This window comes from Macrotis lagotis, chromosome 2, assembly GCF_037893015.1.
Source record: "Macrotis lagotis isolate mMagLag1 chromosome 2, bilby.v1.9.chrom.fasta, whole genome shotgun sequence".
Lineage (NCBI taxonomy): Eukaryota > Metazoa > Chordata > Mammalia > Peramelemorphia > Peramelidae > Macrotis > Macrotis lagotis.
In genome coordinates, this window is record NC_133659.1 from 243,218,807 (window position 1) to 243,234,654 (window position 15,848).

Consider the following 15,848-nt stretch of genomic DNA (forward strand, 5'->3'; position numbering starts at 1 on the left):
GAGAAACAAGGAAAGACAGAAGCATGGGGAGAGAGAGAGAGACGGGAAAGAAATATAGGGAAAGAAAAATCAGAAAAGAGATGGTGGCAAAGAGAAAGAGAAATAAGAGAAGGGAGAGAAACACAAGAGACAGAGTTACAAAATAATTTAGATTGGGGTGGCTAGGTGGCGTAGTGGACAGAGCACCGGACCTGGAGTCAGGAGTACCTGAGTTCAAATCTGGCCTCAGACACTTAATAATTACCTAGCTGTGTGACCTTGGGCAAGCCACTTAACCCCATTACCTTGCAAAAAACCTAAAACAAACAAATAAATAAATAATTTAGATTGATTTAGTGTTGTAAGGAACTTCAGAAATCATCTAGTCCTTTCCCCTCACTTTACAGATGAGTAAACTGAAGCTTAGAAAGTTAGAGTGACTTGTTCAAGTATAAGTAGAGCTAGAATTTGTACTCCCAAAGCAAGTAATTCATTCTGAAGCTGAACTTAGCATGTCTCACAATCTATAATCTTACCCTTAGGTTAGTACAAGAAAGGAAAGACACACTTGAAGCATAGATCCATAGGAAAGACACACCCATTGTTCCTTGGGATCCACCCTCAACTGACCCATTTCCACATAAAGTCACCACAATCTGTCATGAATCTACAAGATTACAAAGATCCACATCTACTGTCACAGATCCTCCTCTTAGACCTGCTCCCTAAATCATTCCCCCACCCAAGTTCACTGCCATCAAGGATCACTGCCATCCTGATCTCTAGCATCCTGTAAAAAGTCCTGTTCAGTATCCCTCTAGGGGAGATTGGGGGTGGGGGTGGGAAGGAGAGGAGTGTCCAGTTAAGAGGAGGGATCTGATTCCTGTTTCCTGCCCCAACTCACAGGGTAACAGGAGGTGATCAAACGCGCGGAGAGGACTGCCGGGTAAGAGTTAGGGTGTCCTTGGTCCCTGGAGGGGATGGAAGTTGGGGTAGGAGAGAGAGAGAGCTAAGCACTAAGGGGTCAAATATATGGGACCCTAAAGCGAATGGAAGTTGGAGGAAAGGGAAGGACTGGGGCTTGGGACACCTGAGTCCCTAAAGAGAATGGGCAGGTGAGGCTAGGACCTGGATACCTGGGATCCTAAGCAGAAGAGAATGTCTGATATGGGGGGAGAAGGAGTTCATCTGTTTGGGTCCACCTCACAAATCATCTGTGACCGTGCTCTGGGGAGAGAGAGGTGATGCCTCTCTTCTTCCATGTCCTGAGGTAGGTTTGAGAAACTCTTGGAGGTTCCACAGGCCTGGCACCATCTCTGGGGTTTTATACTATTTCAACATTTCTTTCCTCATACTCCATCAGAGAAACCCTCATTCAGCCCTATCCATATCCTCCTACCTCCTTCCCCAAAGCACCAACTTCAGTCTCTTTCCTCAGTTCATTTTTCTCTCTCTGAACAAGTAAGAGAATGTGAAGATTTAGGCTGGGGTGGGAAGAGGCTGCATTTGGAGAGGGCAAGTCCTCTCTTTGGATGTCCTCTGGTCAGAGGTTCTAGGGCTCTCCATGCAGGAAAATAAAGCTAAAAATAATCCGGAAAGGGAGAGTCCAGGAGAAAGAGGAACTTGGAAATGGGGGTGGGGAACTAGAAAACAGTGATATGTACTCCCTGCCTCTCCCCTCTTTCCCTTTCTGACTTGTTGCCTATCTTTCTACCTTTACATGCTGTTTCTGCATCTTTCTTACTTCCAAGTTCCCTTTATTAATTTGTGGACACCCCCATCTCCTTACCCTGCCACCACAAAGCATCAACTCTCCCTTCCTCTCTTCTGCCCCCTTCTCACCCACCCTCCTTTAGCTCTGACTCATTTCCCCAGTTTCCTGAAGTCAGGAAAAGCAGAGACAGAAACTGAGGAACCAAGACTGAGATGTCACTTTTGTCAGACCTCTCAATAAGTCACCGGAATTGGAGTGAGAACCAGGAAAGAGAAAAAGGAGGAAAAGAAGAGGAGGAAAGGAGCAGAATGAGAAGAGGAAGAGGGGGGGAGTAAGAAAGATGAGAAGATGAAAAATTGAGAGAGAGAGAGAGAGAACAAGGGTAGTAATTCTATTTTTAAGGTCCACTATTTGGACTCCCAAGTAATGTATTGCTTACTAATATTCACAGCATTGCTTATAAATTCAAATGCTTATAGCCTTCTAAGCCTCAGCCACTGACCTTCATCTCTTCCCTTCTCTTCAATCAAGGTGATGCCTTCAGGACCAGGTCCCCCTACCTTTGTTAAATTCAGGCAAAGATGTCTGACCAATCTCTTCCCCCAGCAACTCCTCCATCTCAGAAGCCTCCTAGAGTCACTCGTCCCCACCCTCCTTCAAGACTCCGAACCAATCCACCCCCAGGGTCACTCTTCAATGGGCCATCTCACCAAGCAGTAGCCATCCCCTCAACTTCTCATGATCCATTAATCTTAGCCTCACTCTCACCACTGTGTGACTCTCTTCCCACCTCTACCAAGCCTCTAATTCTTCCATCCACAGCATCCCCTAAATCTAACTCCCGTTCTTTGACTCCACCAGACCCTTCTTCCAATTCCCCAAGTCCCCAGGTCCTGAGCCCTGGTCTTCCTAAGCTGCTTCCCCCATTCCCAGCTTCCCAGATCAATTCCCCTGAACCTATCAGTCCTTCTCAGGCCTCATCTCCCAAATTCCTGTCCCTGCCCCATCACCCTTCAGTATCTGGCACTGTCCGGAGACTAGCTGGGAAATTTGAGGCAGGGTCCACAGCAAGTGGCCAAGTTGGGGAAGCCCCACTTCCCTGTCTCCAGAGTGGAGTGAATGAGAATGGAGAGAAAGAAGATAGCCAGGATCCTTTGTCAGGGAGTGGACCTCAGGAGGACGAATGTCTGGGTAAGCAGTGGGTCTATGGCTTACGGTCACGGAGTGGTTTATGAATCCTGGAAAAGATCAGGATCTAGAAAGATAAACAGAACCTACAATGTTGGATATATCAGTCTTCAAGAGGTTTGGAAGGTAGAGAACTTAGGTAGTGATGGTATTATATGTGGTACAATGACTACTAAAGTAGAGAAGTAAGAACTTTGGTTCAAAACTGGCTCTGCTACTAAATTAGCTATGTGTCATTAGTCAGGTCTGCTTTTGGCACTTAGTTTTTCTTCTGTATAATGGGAGAGCTCGATTTTATGACCAGTAAAGTACCTTCTAATGCTGACAAAATTTAAATAAATGTATTAAATGCCTGGACTCTTGAAGGATATAGGGGCTGGAGGCCTATCCAAGTTCTTCTGTCTCTTCCCAGATACTCCCTTGTCCTGCCCACCTAGGTGCCCCTGTCTCTGTCATTTGACACATCCTGGCCTGGAACTTAAGTGGGTATCTATAGGAGACAGTGAGGAAGTCCCCCGTGCACCTCGTTGCCCTGCCCGCTCTCTCCCCAGTCCACCAAGTAACAAGAACACCTCTGTCGTTCTCACATCTTACCGATCCACCAAGGAGCACAAACTTCTCCCACCTCTCACACCTCCCAAACCGACTTGGGCCAGAAAAGAGACTACCTGTCCTGAGCTTCCTCCACAGACAGACCGCAAGCTACCTTCCAAAGATGGGACTCAGCAAGGTATTGGGAATGGGTCATGGATGCTTGTATTTCAGAGGGAACTAGAGTCTGGGAAGAGAGGGAGAAAGAAGAGGAAAAGGTAATACAGTTCTATGAAAGGGAGTTAAACAGCAATTCCTAATAAACTAAGAGGCAGCAGCTCAGACTAGGAATCAGCACAAGATTTGCTATGTGACATCTACCCAAAGATAAAGTTAGTCAAAATTCCTTTAAGGGAAGAGACTGACTCATTTTTTCCTATATCCCTAGCACCTAGCACAGAACCTTGACATAGAAGGAATATGATATCTTAAAAAATTTGTTTGAATTGAGGGTTCTTCCATCTTCCATCTTCCATCTGTTCCCAAAATGGCAGGCTCCTTCATTAGCCTCTCCCTTCCTCCAGTATCTGATAAATGATATAGTTTGTCTAGTGGTTCCCTGATGGGAGTTGGGAGTCACTTGTTTGGGTCCTTGAAAATAATGAGATCTCTCACCCCTTACTGTGGTTTCTCTCTCTAGGGGACAGTCAGGAAGAATGCCCAAAGACCCCTGTGGACAGGTACCAGATACCCTCCAATAATGTCCAACACCCCAACCATGCTCTAATTTGATTTGAGGGATAGACCATACTTAAAGGTCAATGGATAAGCCTACTCCTCTATGAACCAACGATGTTCACTCATCCTGAATGGTTCTCTTACTCTTCTGAATTGCCAGTACATGAATATAACTATATATTTGACATTTAATCACATACTGGGTTGTAAGAGTTCATCCTATGTGGTTATTTAATTCTCTCTCCTTTCTCCCTAATTTGACCGTAAGCTCCTCAAGGAAAGAAGTCACATTTATGCATCTTTCCAGTATTCCCAGAATACTGCCTCAATTAAACTTTCAGGGAGTTTTGATTTTTCTTTCTCTCTACAGGGAGCAAGAGCTAGAGGTTCTGAATGAACAGGATTGGGTTCTTCCTCTACATGATGGTGAGGGGCTTTGGATTCCTGGGTCTTTGAAGGGAGAGCAAGGGACCTGAGGCTTGGGTCATTGCCAGGGAGCACATTGAACTTGTTATTGCCTTTTCCTCAGAGCCCCTGTACCAGACAGCTGTGTTAGCTGAAGAGCTGTGGGGAGTTGGCAAGGATGGGAAACTCCTCCCAACAAACCTTAGAGAACCCTCAGAACCACGAAATACACTGTGGCAGGAGCTCCCAACAGTGCGGGAGAGTGGCCTCTTAAAGACCCTGAGTCCTCAGGAGAGGCAGATGCAGGAGGTCAGACTGAAGGGAAAGGAATGGAAAGGAAGAAGAGCTTGGAGTTGGGTGGTTGGAGGTCTGGTTCTTGGGTAGTAGGAGTGGGATTTGGGGCTGCGCGGAATCAGGGGAGACAAGCTAAGGGCAAGACACTTGGATTCTCATAGATCTCAAGCTGGAAGGGATCTCTCAGGTCTCTTCCAAAGCTCTTAAATCTTTCCCAGAGTCTATTTGAGGTGGTGACTTCAGAGGCCTCCTACCTCCGTTCACTTCAACTTCTGATGGACACCTTTGTGCTAAGTGCTTCCCTTCGAGATACACTGACACCCCGAGATCACCATACTCTGTTCTCGAATGTACATCGTGTCCAGGGTGTCAGTGAGAGGTCAGTCAGTCTCTCCAGGTTTCTGTCCCCTCTAATCCTGCTTCCTTTAAGACTCCTCCAATCTCCAGGCTCTCTCCCTTGTCTCCCAACTCCTTTCATGGACTCAGATGTCAAAGGCCCTTTCCTAATCCTTGGATCTTCCTACTCCCACAGGTTTCTGGGAGTGCTCCTTTCCCGAGTGAGGAGCTCCCCTCACATCAGTGACTTGTGTGATGTGGTGCATGCCCATGCTGAGGGTCCCTTCTTTGTGTACGTGGATTATGTGAGGAATCAGCAGTATCAGGAGGAAACATACAGACGTTTGATGTAAGATCTTGACCCCTGACATCTGGGGACTGGGAGGGTTTGAGGGTTGGAAGCCTGAGGTAAAGGCAGGGAGGTTGTTAGATCCAGGAGAAGGCACCTAGGACTCAGCATCTAGTTCCCACATCCTCATTCTGCAGGGAGACGAACATGCGATTCTCAGCAGAACTGCATCGGCTGCAGAGCCTGCCCCAATGCCAGAGGCTCCCGCTGCCTTCCTTCCTACTGCTTCCCTTCCAGCGCATCACCCGGCTCCGAATGTTGCTTCAGGTGCTGGGGCCAGGGACCCAAGTCTGGCACAACCTTGAATCAGGGACTGCCTCATCTGGGGTGGGACTCAACCCTACTCAGGCCTTGCTCAAAGATTCTGCCAAATGGGAGGATTTTCCCCAATGTGGACTCCCTGATCTAGGAACCCATTGACTTTCATTCTGCAGTTTGCCTAAACTCCATAGTCCTCAAATAAGGGCACCCCATCTTCTGAGTCTCCAAATCATGTTACCCAAGGTAGGACTGGAAATCTCTGGGTTTTGATTGATTGTTCCTTAGAAATTCAGTGACATCCATGATCCCACCCCACCACACTTTTTATACTTCTAAGATTCATCAGTTACAAATTAAATAATGGATACAGTGGGAAAAGGGTATGACACTTATATTCAAACTCTAGTTCTGCCACCTGTGTGAACATGGGCAAGTCATTTCAACTTACCTCAGGCTGTTGGACTAAATTACCTTTAATTTCCTTCCAGCTCTAAATCAGTGACCCTTTGATCCTAGAGCTCTGGGTCATCACCCTTCTTTCTCTGCTCACAGAACATCCTTCGTCAGACTGAGGAAGGCTCCAGCCGACAAGAGAATGCCCAGAGGGCATTGGGGGCCATAAGCAAGGTATGGGGGAGTTGAGACCTGGGAGTCAGGCCCAGAGAGAGAACAAGGCAGGTGGAGGGAATGGGGTGACCCAGATCCTTCTCCCCAGATTATTGAGCGGTGCAGCGCTGAAGTTGGACGAATGAAGCAGACAGAGGAGCTGATACGGCTCAGTCAGAGGCTACGTTTTCACAAAGTCAAGGTCAGTGACCTTGGCAGCCAAATCCCAGAGTGGGTCTCCCTTACATCCCCTCTGTCCACCTAGTTTTCCAAATTCCCATTTGTGGTAGTGTCAAGTCCTGTGTTTTTTGGGAGGAGGGCGGAGGGAGAGTAATCAGAAGGGGGGTGTTCTGGGGCATCTAGGTGACACAATGGATAGAGTACCAGGTGTGTTGTCAGGAAAATTCATCTCACTGAGTTAGAATCTGGCCTCAGATACTTACTAGCTGTGGGAGCCTGGACAAGTCACTTAATCCTGTCTGTCTCAATTTCCTCATTTGTAAAATGAGCTGCAGAAGGAAATGGAAAAACACTCCAGTATTTTTGCCAAGAAAACCCCAAATGTGACCACAAAGAGTTGGACATGATTGAAAACATTTCAAGAACAAAACAGGGTTCAGAGGGTGTACAGGAAGGTAGAACAGTGATCCTTTTCCTTCTACTTCCCACTCCCCACCCTAGGCTTTACCTCTGGTCTCCTGGTCCCGGCGTCTGGAGCTGCAGGGAGAGCTGATGGAATTGGGAAGTCGGAAAGGCAGGTCCCTCTTCAATTCTCGACCCCGACTCACTCCTCTCTGTCTCCTGCTCTTCAGTGACCTCTTGCTCATCACTCAGCCTAAGAGGTGGGCAAGCCTTTTCAGTAATGGGAGTGCGATGTGGGGGGAGCATGTATAAGGGAAGGGGAGGAGGGGCCTCCAGGAAAACTTCTTGATAATTTCTCTTCTGCACAGTGGGCAGAGGTTATATGTTCTAGATTATGCCCACCGATCCCTGGTTCAGGCCCAGCCAGTTCCAGACCCTTCTGGTCCCCCAACTTTTCGTCTCTCACTACTCAGCAACCACCAGGGCTGCCCTACTCACCGTCTTCTCCAAACCTCTTCTCTGTAAGTGTTGGGTATTTCTAAATAGGCTATCTGGAACATATGTCTGACCCCTTAATATGTATACCCCTACAACTCCATAATTCCTACAGTCTCTTCAGCTAAACCAACCCCCTCTATCTCAATCCCTGTTCAGCCCCCTCAGGCTGCCCCTTGGAATCTAAGCAACCAGCTGTGACTTCTCTATGTTTTGTCTCCTTCCTCTCCAAGGTCTGATATGCAGCGCTGGCTGGGGGCCTTCCCCACTCCAGGACCTCTTCCTTGTTCTCCAGATACCATCTATGAGGAGTGGGGTGAGGCCAAGCTTGAAAGAGATGAGGGGGGGGAAGGACATTATAAGGAAATGGAATCTGGGGTAAAAAGGGGAGGGATGAATCAGGAGCATTTTGGGGGTACCTGTGTCCTAGTCTTATTCTGCATCTTCCCCATATTCCCTCCAGATTGCCCCCAGGCCCTGGATATACATTCTCAAGTAACTGCCAAAGCAAAGGATTTGAACCTGGAGCCTGGGGATCTTGTCAATCAGCTTCACAAATATCCAGAGGGTAAGGGAAAACAAATTTATCCATTAATTACCCTCAATATCTTCCCACTCATCCTCCCACTTTTCTTTATCAGGCCACTTTCCATTGCTTTGAGTCCATTCAACAAACATTATTGGTTTTTGAGTATTGAATTGTGTGAGAGGCATTAGGAGACTGGATAAGGATCATTAGGTTAACCATGGTCCCTGAAATGAATGATCCAGGAGAAACATCATCACCAACTGGGAGGTGGTGAAATCAAGGAGGTGATTGACTTAACTGTAAGAGCTGGAATTTGAAATGGTCATTATTAGCCTATGGCAGCATTTCAACAGGTCGGGGTGAAGATGAGGAAAGCATCCCAAACGGGAGAAGCTGACAGCCAGGTCGCTCTCACTCTTCCCACTGATCCCAATCACCCACTTGAGTAGGGGATTCTTAATGTTTTTTTGTCATAGATCCTTTTGGCAATTTGATAAAGCTTATAGACTCCTCAGAATAGGTTTTTAAATGCATAAAAATAACACATTAGACTACAAAGGAAACATTTTATTGAAATGGTTATACAATTTTTAAAAATTGAATTTTCACTCCAGGTTAAGACCCTTTAAACCCTTAGGAACCACTTAAACCTCATTTCTTTCCAGCCTGGCTGAAGGGTATCCATGGCTCATATGTTACTCAGTTAGCAAGTGAGGTGACAGGTGAGCACACTCGAAGAAAAAACCTGAGACAGCAGAGACAGTTACTTCCGGAGGCTGGGAAACCGCTGCATACCACGCCGACACTTTCCCTCTCTGGATCTTAGTTGAGCTCCAGCATTAAGGGAGGCTCATTGTGGACCCAAGCCAATAAGGGACTGAAGCATCCAATGAAGACAAAATCATCTCAGGTTCTAACCAATGAAAATGATAATTCCCTGAATTGGCAACCATTAGGAAAGAGAGTCCCAAGACATATGAGTTAATGAAAATAGAGCTATATGCCTCTTCTTTCTTAGAAAGACTGGAAAAGTTTCCTCTTTCCCAAAGCACTTGCAGCTTGTGAGGACACCCACAGGCCAAGAAGCAATTTTCATTCAAAATTGGCATATGGAGTGTTTAGGGAGGACTAGAACCTCTGCTGTGAAGGCTTGTGGAGTCAGGCCTGCCCATCCACCTTGGTATCTATCTGGTACTCAACTTTTACTTGTGACTGCAGGAAACTTGTAGTAAATGGAGCAACCACGTCCCAATAAACTGTCTAGCTTGAGGAGCCAAACCTGATTGAAAGTAAACAACAGGCCTCAAAAATATCAGTGAGTTAGGGAAATGTCTACCACAAGAACATGCATTCTTCCCTGGCTGCAATAGGTGGATAAGAGCAATTTGTTCCAAAGGCCATGAAGACAGGCGAACACTTAGAGCTTGATCAGACATTGATGATACCAAGATCATCCACGTATCCCAGACCATCACCAGTTGTCCTGACTTTTGTCTTGTCATGGGATTTCTATGACTCTGGAAGAGACAGTGAGTGTGCAACTCTGCCTCATTGAAACCCAATGCAGATTTGAGTCAAGATATTACCCCTTGATGTCACTGATCCTTTTTGAAAGAAAGAATGAACAGTTTCAGCTTGTGAAGACACTGTTGGCCAAGAAGCCATTTTCATTCAGGACCAGATAGCTAATGGGAGATAGAGGCACTAATTCTCATTCGTTTCAGCTAATAAGAATGGAACTTGAAAAAAATACTTTTAGTGAACCCAGATGTTGTATCCAGAAAGTGTGTGTGGAGGGAAGAATTGAATATGGGGTGAGATCTAAGAAAACGTGATGGGTTTGCTTTAAAATCCAGGTTAGAGCTTCCAGAGTAAATTTGACAAACCATCTTTGACTGATTGCCAAAGCTTTCCTACTAGGCTTTTTTTTACTCCCTTTGTCCCCATTTCTGGATTACATACTAAGTGGGTCTTAAAAGTGAATGATGTTGGGTTAGGAGTATAGGACAGCTCTGGGGAGGGTGGGAGAGGAGGAAAGGAGGTGTTTGGGGGAGGGTGAGTTCAGGAGATTCTGTCATTTGATTCAGCTGTGTGACCTTGAACAAGTCAGTTCTCTTCTCTGAGACTCAGTTTCCTCACCTCAGTCAACATAAATTTATTAAGAGCTTCCTGTGTGCCAGAACAGTGCTAATATGGAAGCTATAAGGCAAAAACCTGATCACTCTCCTCAAAGAGCTCCCTTACTAGTCCAGAGCCTCTAAAATGGGACTAATACTATCTCATAGGATTCTTGGATAATCTATAAGATAATGGATATCAGACCTCTTAGTAAATTGTAAAGTGGCACAGACACAGAGACACAGATACACACAGAAACAGAGACATACACACAGACACATACATATACCCAGTTATACATACACAGAAGCAGATACAGACATACACACACATACAAAAACACACACTCACACATATGCAGGACCAGGGGGCTTGGAGCATGAGGGAATGAGTGGCTGGGCATGAGCAAGCTTGCTTACAGTCAGGTTCTGGGAGGGGAAGAGCAGAGTTATGTGGTACTAGTTCTACCTACCTCTTGGAGCTTCGAGGGAACTAAAGCTGGAGGGGAAGGGCTGGGGATATAGAAGGCAGTGCAGCCCCCAAATGGTAATGGACTTTCAATTTTGGCAGCTGGAGCACTTGAGGTTATGGACAAGTTGTTTTGTTGTCTGGGTTTCTTTTTGCTCATTTTGGCTGCTTCCCAGAAGATCTAGGCTAAGCAGAGTAAGGTAGAAAATAGGTTGTTGTTACTCATATGGATTATCAGCTTCTCAAGCAATGACTGCCCCAGGATTAAGCCTGGTTATGGTAAGAGAGAAAGAGGGCCACACAGAACACAAATAAAAGGGCAAATAAAGGGATGCAGAACTGGGTAAACCTTTCCCTTCTTACTGGGTGGTATAATAAATTATTGAAGACAGGTATATGGAAAGTTCAGAATACAGAGAATATACAATTCAAAATAGAATATTATTTAAGATATAACTAATCATTTGGAATATATTTGTAACCTGACTTTTGACTCCAACTGCCTATTGGACATCTTGAACTGGATGTCCCTTGGACATTTTAAGTCCAACTTTTCCAAAACTAAATTTATCTTCTCCCCTATCCTTTCCAAGTCTGCTCCTCTTCCTAATTTTCTTATTACTTTCAATTGCACCAGCTTCCTCCCAGTCATGGAGGTTCCCAATCTAGATGTCATATCTAATCAGTTGTAAGTCCTGTCAGTTCTCCTTTCCTAACATCCCTTCCTTCTTATGTCCTCTAACTCTGCCATTACCTTCATGCAGAGACCATCATTGCCTCATACCTGGGCTATTCTATTAACATTCTGAGTTAGTCTCCCTGCTTCAAATATCTCTCCATTTTACTTCATTTTCCATTCAATTTTAAATTGACCATGCTTGTCAATAAAGCCCCAGGATCAAATTTAAAGTCCTTAGCTTTGGTCTTTAAAGCCCATTATTTCTTCCTTTCTAGTCTTCTTATACTTAACTTCTTTCACACATACTCTACAATGTAGTGACATTGGCTTCCTAGTTTCTTGCACTGCGCACTCCATCTTCCTTAATCTGTTCATTTCCCCTGGCTATCCACCATGACTTGAATTCTCTACCTGCTCCTCTCTATATTCTTCCTTCCCTGACTTTCTCCAAGTCCCAGCAAAATCTCACCTTCTACAAGAAGTCATTCTGACCCCCTTTAATGCTAATGCTTTTGCTCTGTTGATTAAATTTAATTTGTCTGGTATATATCTTGTGTGCACATAATTGTCTGCATGTTGCCCCCCCACCTTCTTAGACTGTGAGCTCCCTGAGAGCAGAAAATAGCTTTTGCCCCCCTTCTTTTATTCCCAGGGTTTAGCACAGTGTCTGGTTGTAATAGAAGCTACTTAATAAATATTTGTTGAATGTTTGAGTGATTGCTGCTGGGATTACTGGGAGGTAACATGACGTTGTGGAAAGAACAATGGATTTGGAACTGGAACACCTAGGTTCAAGCCCCAGCAATTGCCACTTGTTACCAGTGTGACTCTGGGCAAGTTTTTAAATTTCTCTCTCAGGGCTTCAGTTTCCATATATATATATATATAATAAATATTTTGGACTATATACCTTTAATGTCCTTTCCAGCTTGAAATATATGATTATATGGTCCGATTTCACTGGCCAACATCACTGTGACTGAGATGAACTGTCCTTTACAGTTGGAATAGGAGGGAGAAAAGAATGGAAAATTGTTTTTGTGAGACTAGGCAGCCCTTGCCTGTTGTTCTACAGTCTTACCTCTCTGGGAAATAAGATCATTAATTAAGAGGGAATAGTGTGGTCTGGAAGTTGCTGATATTTTTAGTCTTAAAAGAGGTTGCAGTATCTGTTATAAACCAGGGGCTGCCTGCAAGATTTCTAGAAGCAAATGGATGGGAAGGGTGGGGGGAGAGAGGCTAAAATAAAACTATAGCTAGATCTGTTGGTTAGCAGGTAATTTTTATTTGAAGAAGCAAAAAAATGGATAAGGACAGATACTGTAATGAGTAATAAAGACCCTTTATTAATCAGTCAAGTTGACTCTGCATGCCCACAGGCATTTGAGGATTTGGGGCATCACCCTTGGTCTCTTTTCTGTGCAGCAAAAGAAAAAAAGGCTACTGAGAAAGAGAAAAAACAGATACATGGAGATTGAGAGATTAAGATTAAACTGTCCCTAGATATCAGACTGATATAGTGAAGAGAGAGAAAGAGAAAGTCACAGCTATTCTAAAAGAAACAAAGAAAGACAATACATGCTTTTCAAACTTCCAGTTTTTATTATCAGAGATTTTCTTTTTCTCTTCTTTATTTCCTGCTGTGGTAGATGGGGAAGAGAGGTTAAATGCAATTATAGAGTCTCAGATTTGAAAGAAACTTCAAAAGTCATCTAGTCCAACACAGACCTGAGTAAGAATCCACTCTACAATATATTTGAAAACTGGTCATCCCAATCTGCTTCTAGAGAGGAGAGTCCACTACTTAAGTCAATTCATTCCACTTTTGTCTAATGTTTAGGAAGCATTTCTTTACTTTCATTTCCCCCCATCACGCCTGTGTCTTCTCTCTGGGGCTAAATAAGAGTATGTCTAAATCTGTCTTTCACATAACAACTCTTCAAATACTTGATGTCAACTTTCATGCTCCACCCAAAGCTTTTCTTCACCAGATTAATCTCCCCATTCTTTCAATTAATCCTCATATAGCATTATTTTTTTAATGTTTTCCAACTTACCAAGAGTCCTGCCTAATATGTGGTGTTTAAAATTGAGCACAGTATTCCAAATGTGATTTGGCCATGGGAAAGTACTGTGGAGCTATCAGTTTCCTAATCCTGTAGCCTGTTTTACTTAATCAGTCTATGATCAAATGAGATCACTTTGACCTTACAGTCACTAAAAGCCCAATTTATTTTCATTCATACTGCTTTCCAGGCATCTAGTACCTGTGATATTGATTTCTTTTTAGTTAAATATAAAAACATATTGATTATGATTAAATTTCATCTTATCCAATTCTGCTTCCAAAGACAGAAGGTCTTTTTTTTTCTTATTTTCTGTGTTTGGCTATCCCTCTTAGCTTTGTGTGGTCTGCATCACATACATGTCTTCATCCAAGTCATTTATGAAAATGTTAAGCAACAAGAAGATACACATTTCTGGGGAATTCTACAGATTTCTTTCCAAATTGACATTGAACCATTAATAATTACTCTTTGTGCCTGACCATTCCACCCACTCTGAATCATTATATTTTTCTTCTGGGAATACCATAGCTTCTTTGAAACTTTTGCTCTGGAGAGTTTAATGAGACATAATAATGAACCTTTAAACAAGGAATTACTTAAAACCAGATGAAAATTCTATCATAGGTTATATTTGTTCCTATGACTTGAAAAAAATAAGGGGTACCCTAGGGTGATCTAAAGTTTGGTTTTTTTAAAAAATAAAATCTTTATAAAAGATATGGAGGAATGTCTCTCACATGCTGAGTGGATCCTTTGTGTAGATGGTACCTTTGAGAGAACACAAATAAAAATTGCACAGAACAAAACATGAATGAATTATGATCAGTATCTGTGAATCAAATGTCCATAACAATGAGATCATAGATGCATTGATCTGAAGGGACAAAGAGGAGGAAAGATATCATAATGGAAAGAACACCTTAATATTGGGAATCAGAAAACCTGAATGTCTCTGACTTTGGGCAAATCACTCAATCTCTCTGGATCCCAGTTTTCTCATCTAAAGAATGAGTTACCTGAACTGAATGACCTCTAAGGTCCTTTCCAGTCCTGTGATCATGTGATTTCAGGTCAAAGTGAATTTATACCAGGTTTGATCATCATAGTGGCTCAATCCTCATTTTGGATCCAGTCCCTGGGAACATCTGAATTTGGCTAATCGTAGCTAGTATGTGACAGAGACAGGATCCAGACTCAGTTTTCCTGATACTAAGGCAAGCCTTCTAACCATTATGTCATGCTGCTTCTGATAAATGGAATAACAAGTAAACAATTTATCTTGATGAGCGCTTTATAATTTGTCATTAATGTTATCCTTATATTTCTTCTAGATCCTTTATATTGAATTTTTCATTTTCCATTATGGTCTTTTTTTTTTACACATACCTGAAAGACTTTGAGTCCATTTAATGTCCATTTTTCCATTTGAGATTAAACAGTTCTGCTGGGATTATTATTATTATTATTATTATTATTATTATTATTATTGAATGCAAGCTCTTTAGCTCTTTGAAATTATCTTTTAGCTGCCAGGTCTTATGAAATTCTGTATTCATACAGTATTTAAATTGCTTTTTTCTTTTTACTTATAATATTTTTCTCTTTGACTGGGAATTTTGAAACTTGGCTATGATATTCCTGTAAATTTTCCTCCAGGGATCTCTTTCAGTTGGTTAGCAGTAGATTTTTTTTTCAATTTCTACTTTACTGTCTTGTCCTAGAATTTCAGGGCAATTTTTCTTAATAATTTCCTGTACTATTGTATATAGATTCTTTTTTTGATTATAACTTTCAAGCAGTCTGACAATTCTTATATTGTCTCTCCCCAATTTGTTCTCCAGTTTCTCTTCGATTTTTCTATATTTATTGGTTATTTTGTTGTTTTTATAATGTCATTTGATTCCTCTTGTTCAGTTCTAGTTTTCAAGAAATTATTTTCTTGCTTAAGATTTTGGATCTTTCTTCCCAATTGTTTAACTGTTTACTCATTATATATAAAAATGTTAACAGTATTATTAAACTGTCCTCATTTCTAAGGTAGTTTGAAAGAAAGTTGGGGCTGAGTTGTATATGATGGGTAGGAAAAGTTAAAAGGGAGTAATTATTCTAAAAACAGGACAAGTAAGGAAGAACTAATACAGCGGGGTGGAGGACTAGTAATGTTGGAAACTTATTCTTATCTGGGTTGAAGAGGAACAATGTATATATCTGGAAGGATGTGGAAGTCTTCTGAACACATAAAGAGGTGAGAAAACTGGGCAACAAAACAGGGGAGCACTCTGAGATGGGTGTGTGGATTGGGATTTGGAATGGTTGGGAGATGATAAAGTAACAGGGAAAGGCCAAAAAGAGGTTGAGAAAGAAAATAGTGAGTCAAAAATAAGATGGAGGAAAATTCAAAAATAGCTATTAAAATTTTGAAGGTAAATGAGATGTTTATAGCAGATCTCTCTGTGGTGGCAAAGAACTTAAAATTGCAGGGATCCCCACTAACTGAGGAAAGACTG

At 42.9% G+C, this 15,848-nt stretch overlaps 1 protein-coding gene across 2 annotated transcripts; it reads left to right on the plus strand.

Annotated features, from left to right (window-relative positions):
* The first annotated feature begins 872 nt into the window (after positions 1-872).
* Positions 873-14,823, plus strand: ARHGEF15 (Rho guanine nucleotide exchange factor 15). Of its 2 annotated transcripts, none has more exons than XM_074225578.1 (16): positions 873-925; positions 2,225-2,884; positions 3,294-3,611; positions 4,113-4,152; positions 4,521-4,576; positions 4,680-4,864; positions 5,068-5,228; positions 5,382-5,534; positions 5,672-5,801; positions 6,348-6,422; positions 6,511-6,603; positions 7,083-7,243; positions 7,352-7,504; positions 7,712-7,794; positions 7,942-8,046; positions 8,673-14,823. In XM_074225578.1, exons 2-16 carry the CDS (start codon positions 2,275-2,277, stop codon positions 8,831-8,833), a joined length of 2,484 nt encoding a protein of 827 aa, XP_074081679.1. In that variant the 5' UTR covers positions 873-925; positions 2,225-2,274; the 3' UTR covers positions 8,834-14,823. The 2 variants fall into 2 exon arrangements, with proteins under 2 accessions (XP_074081679.1, XP_074081680.1); XM_074225579.1 differs by having other exon boundaries at positions 882-1,249.
* Positions 14,824-15,848: the final 1,025 nt, after the last annotated feature.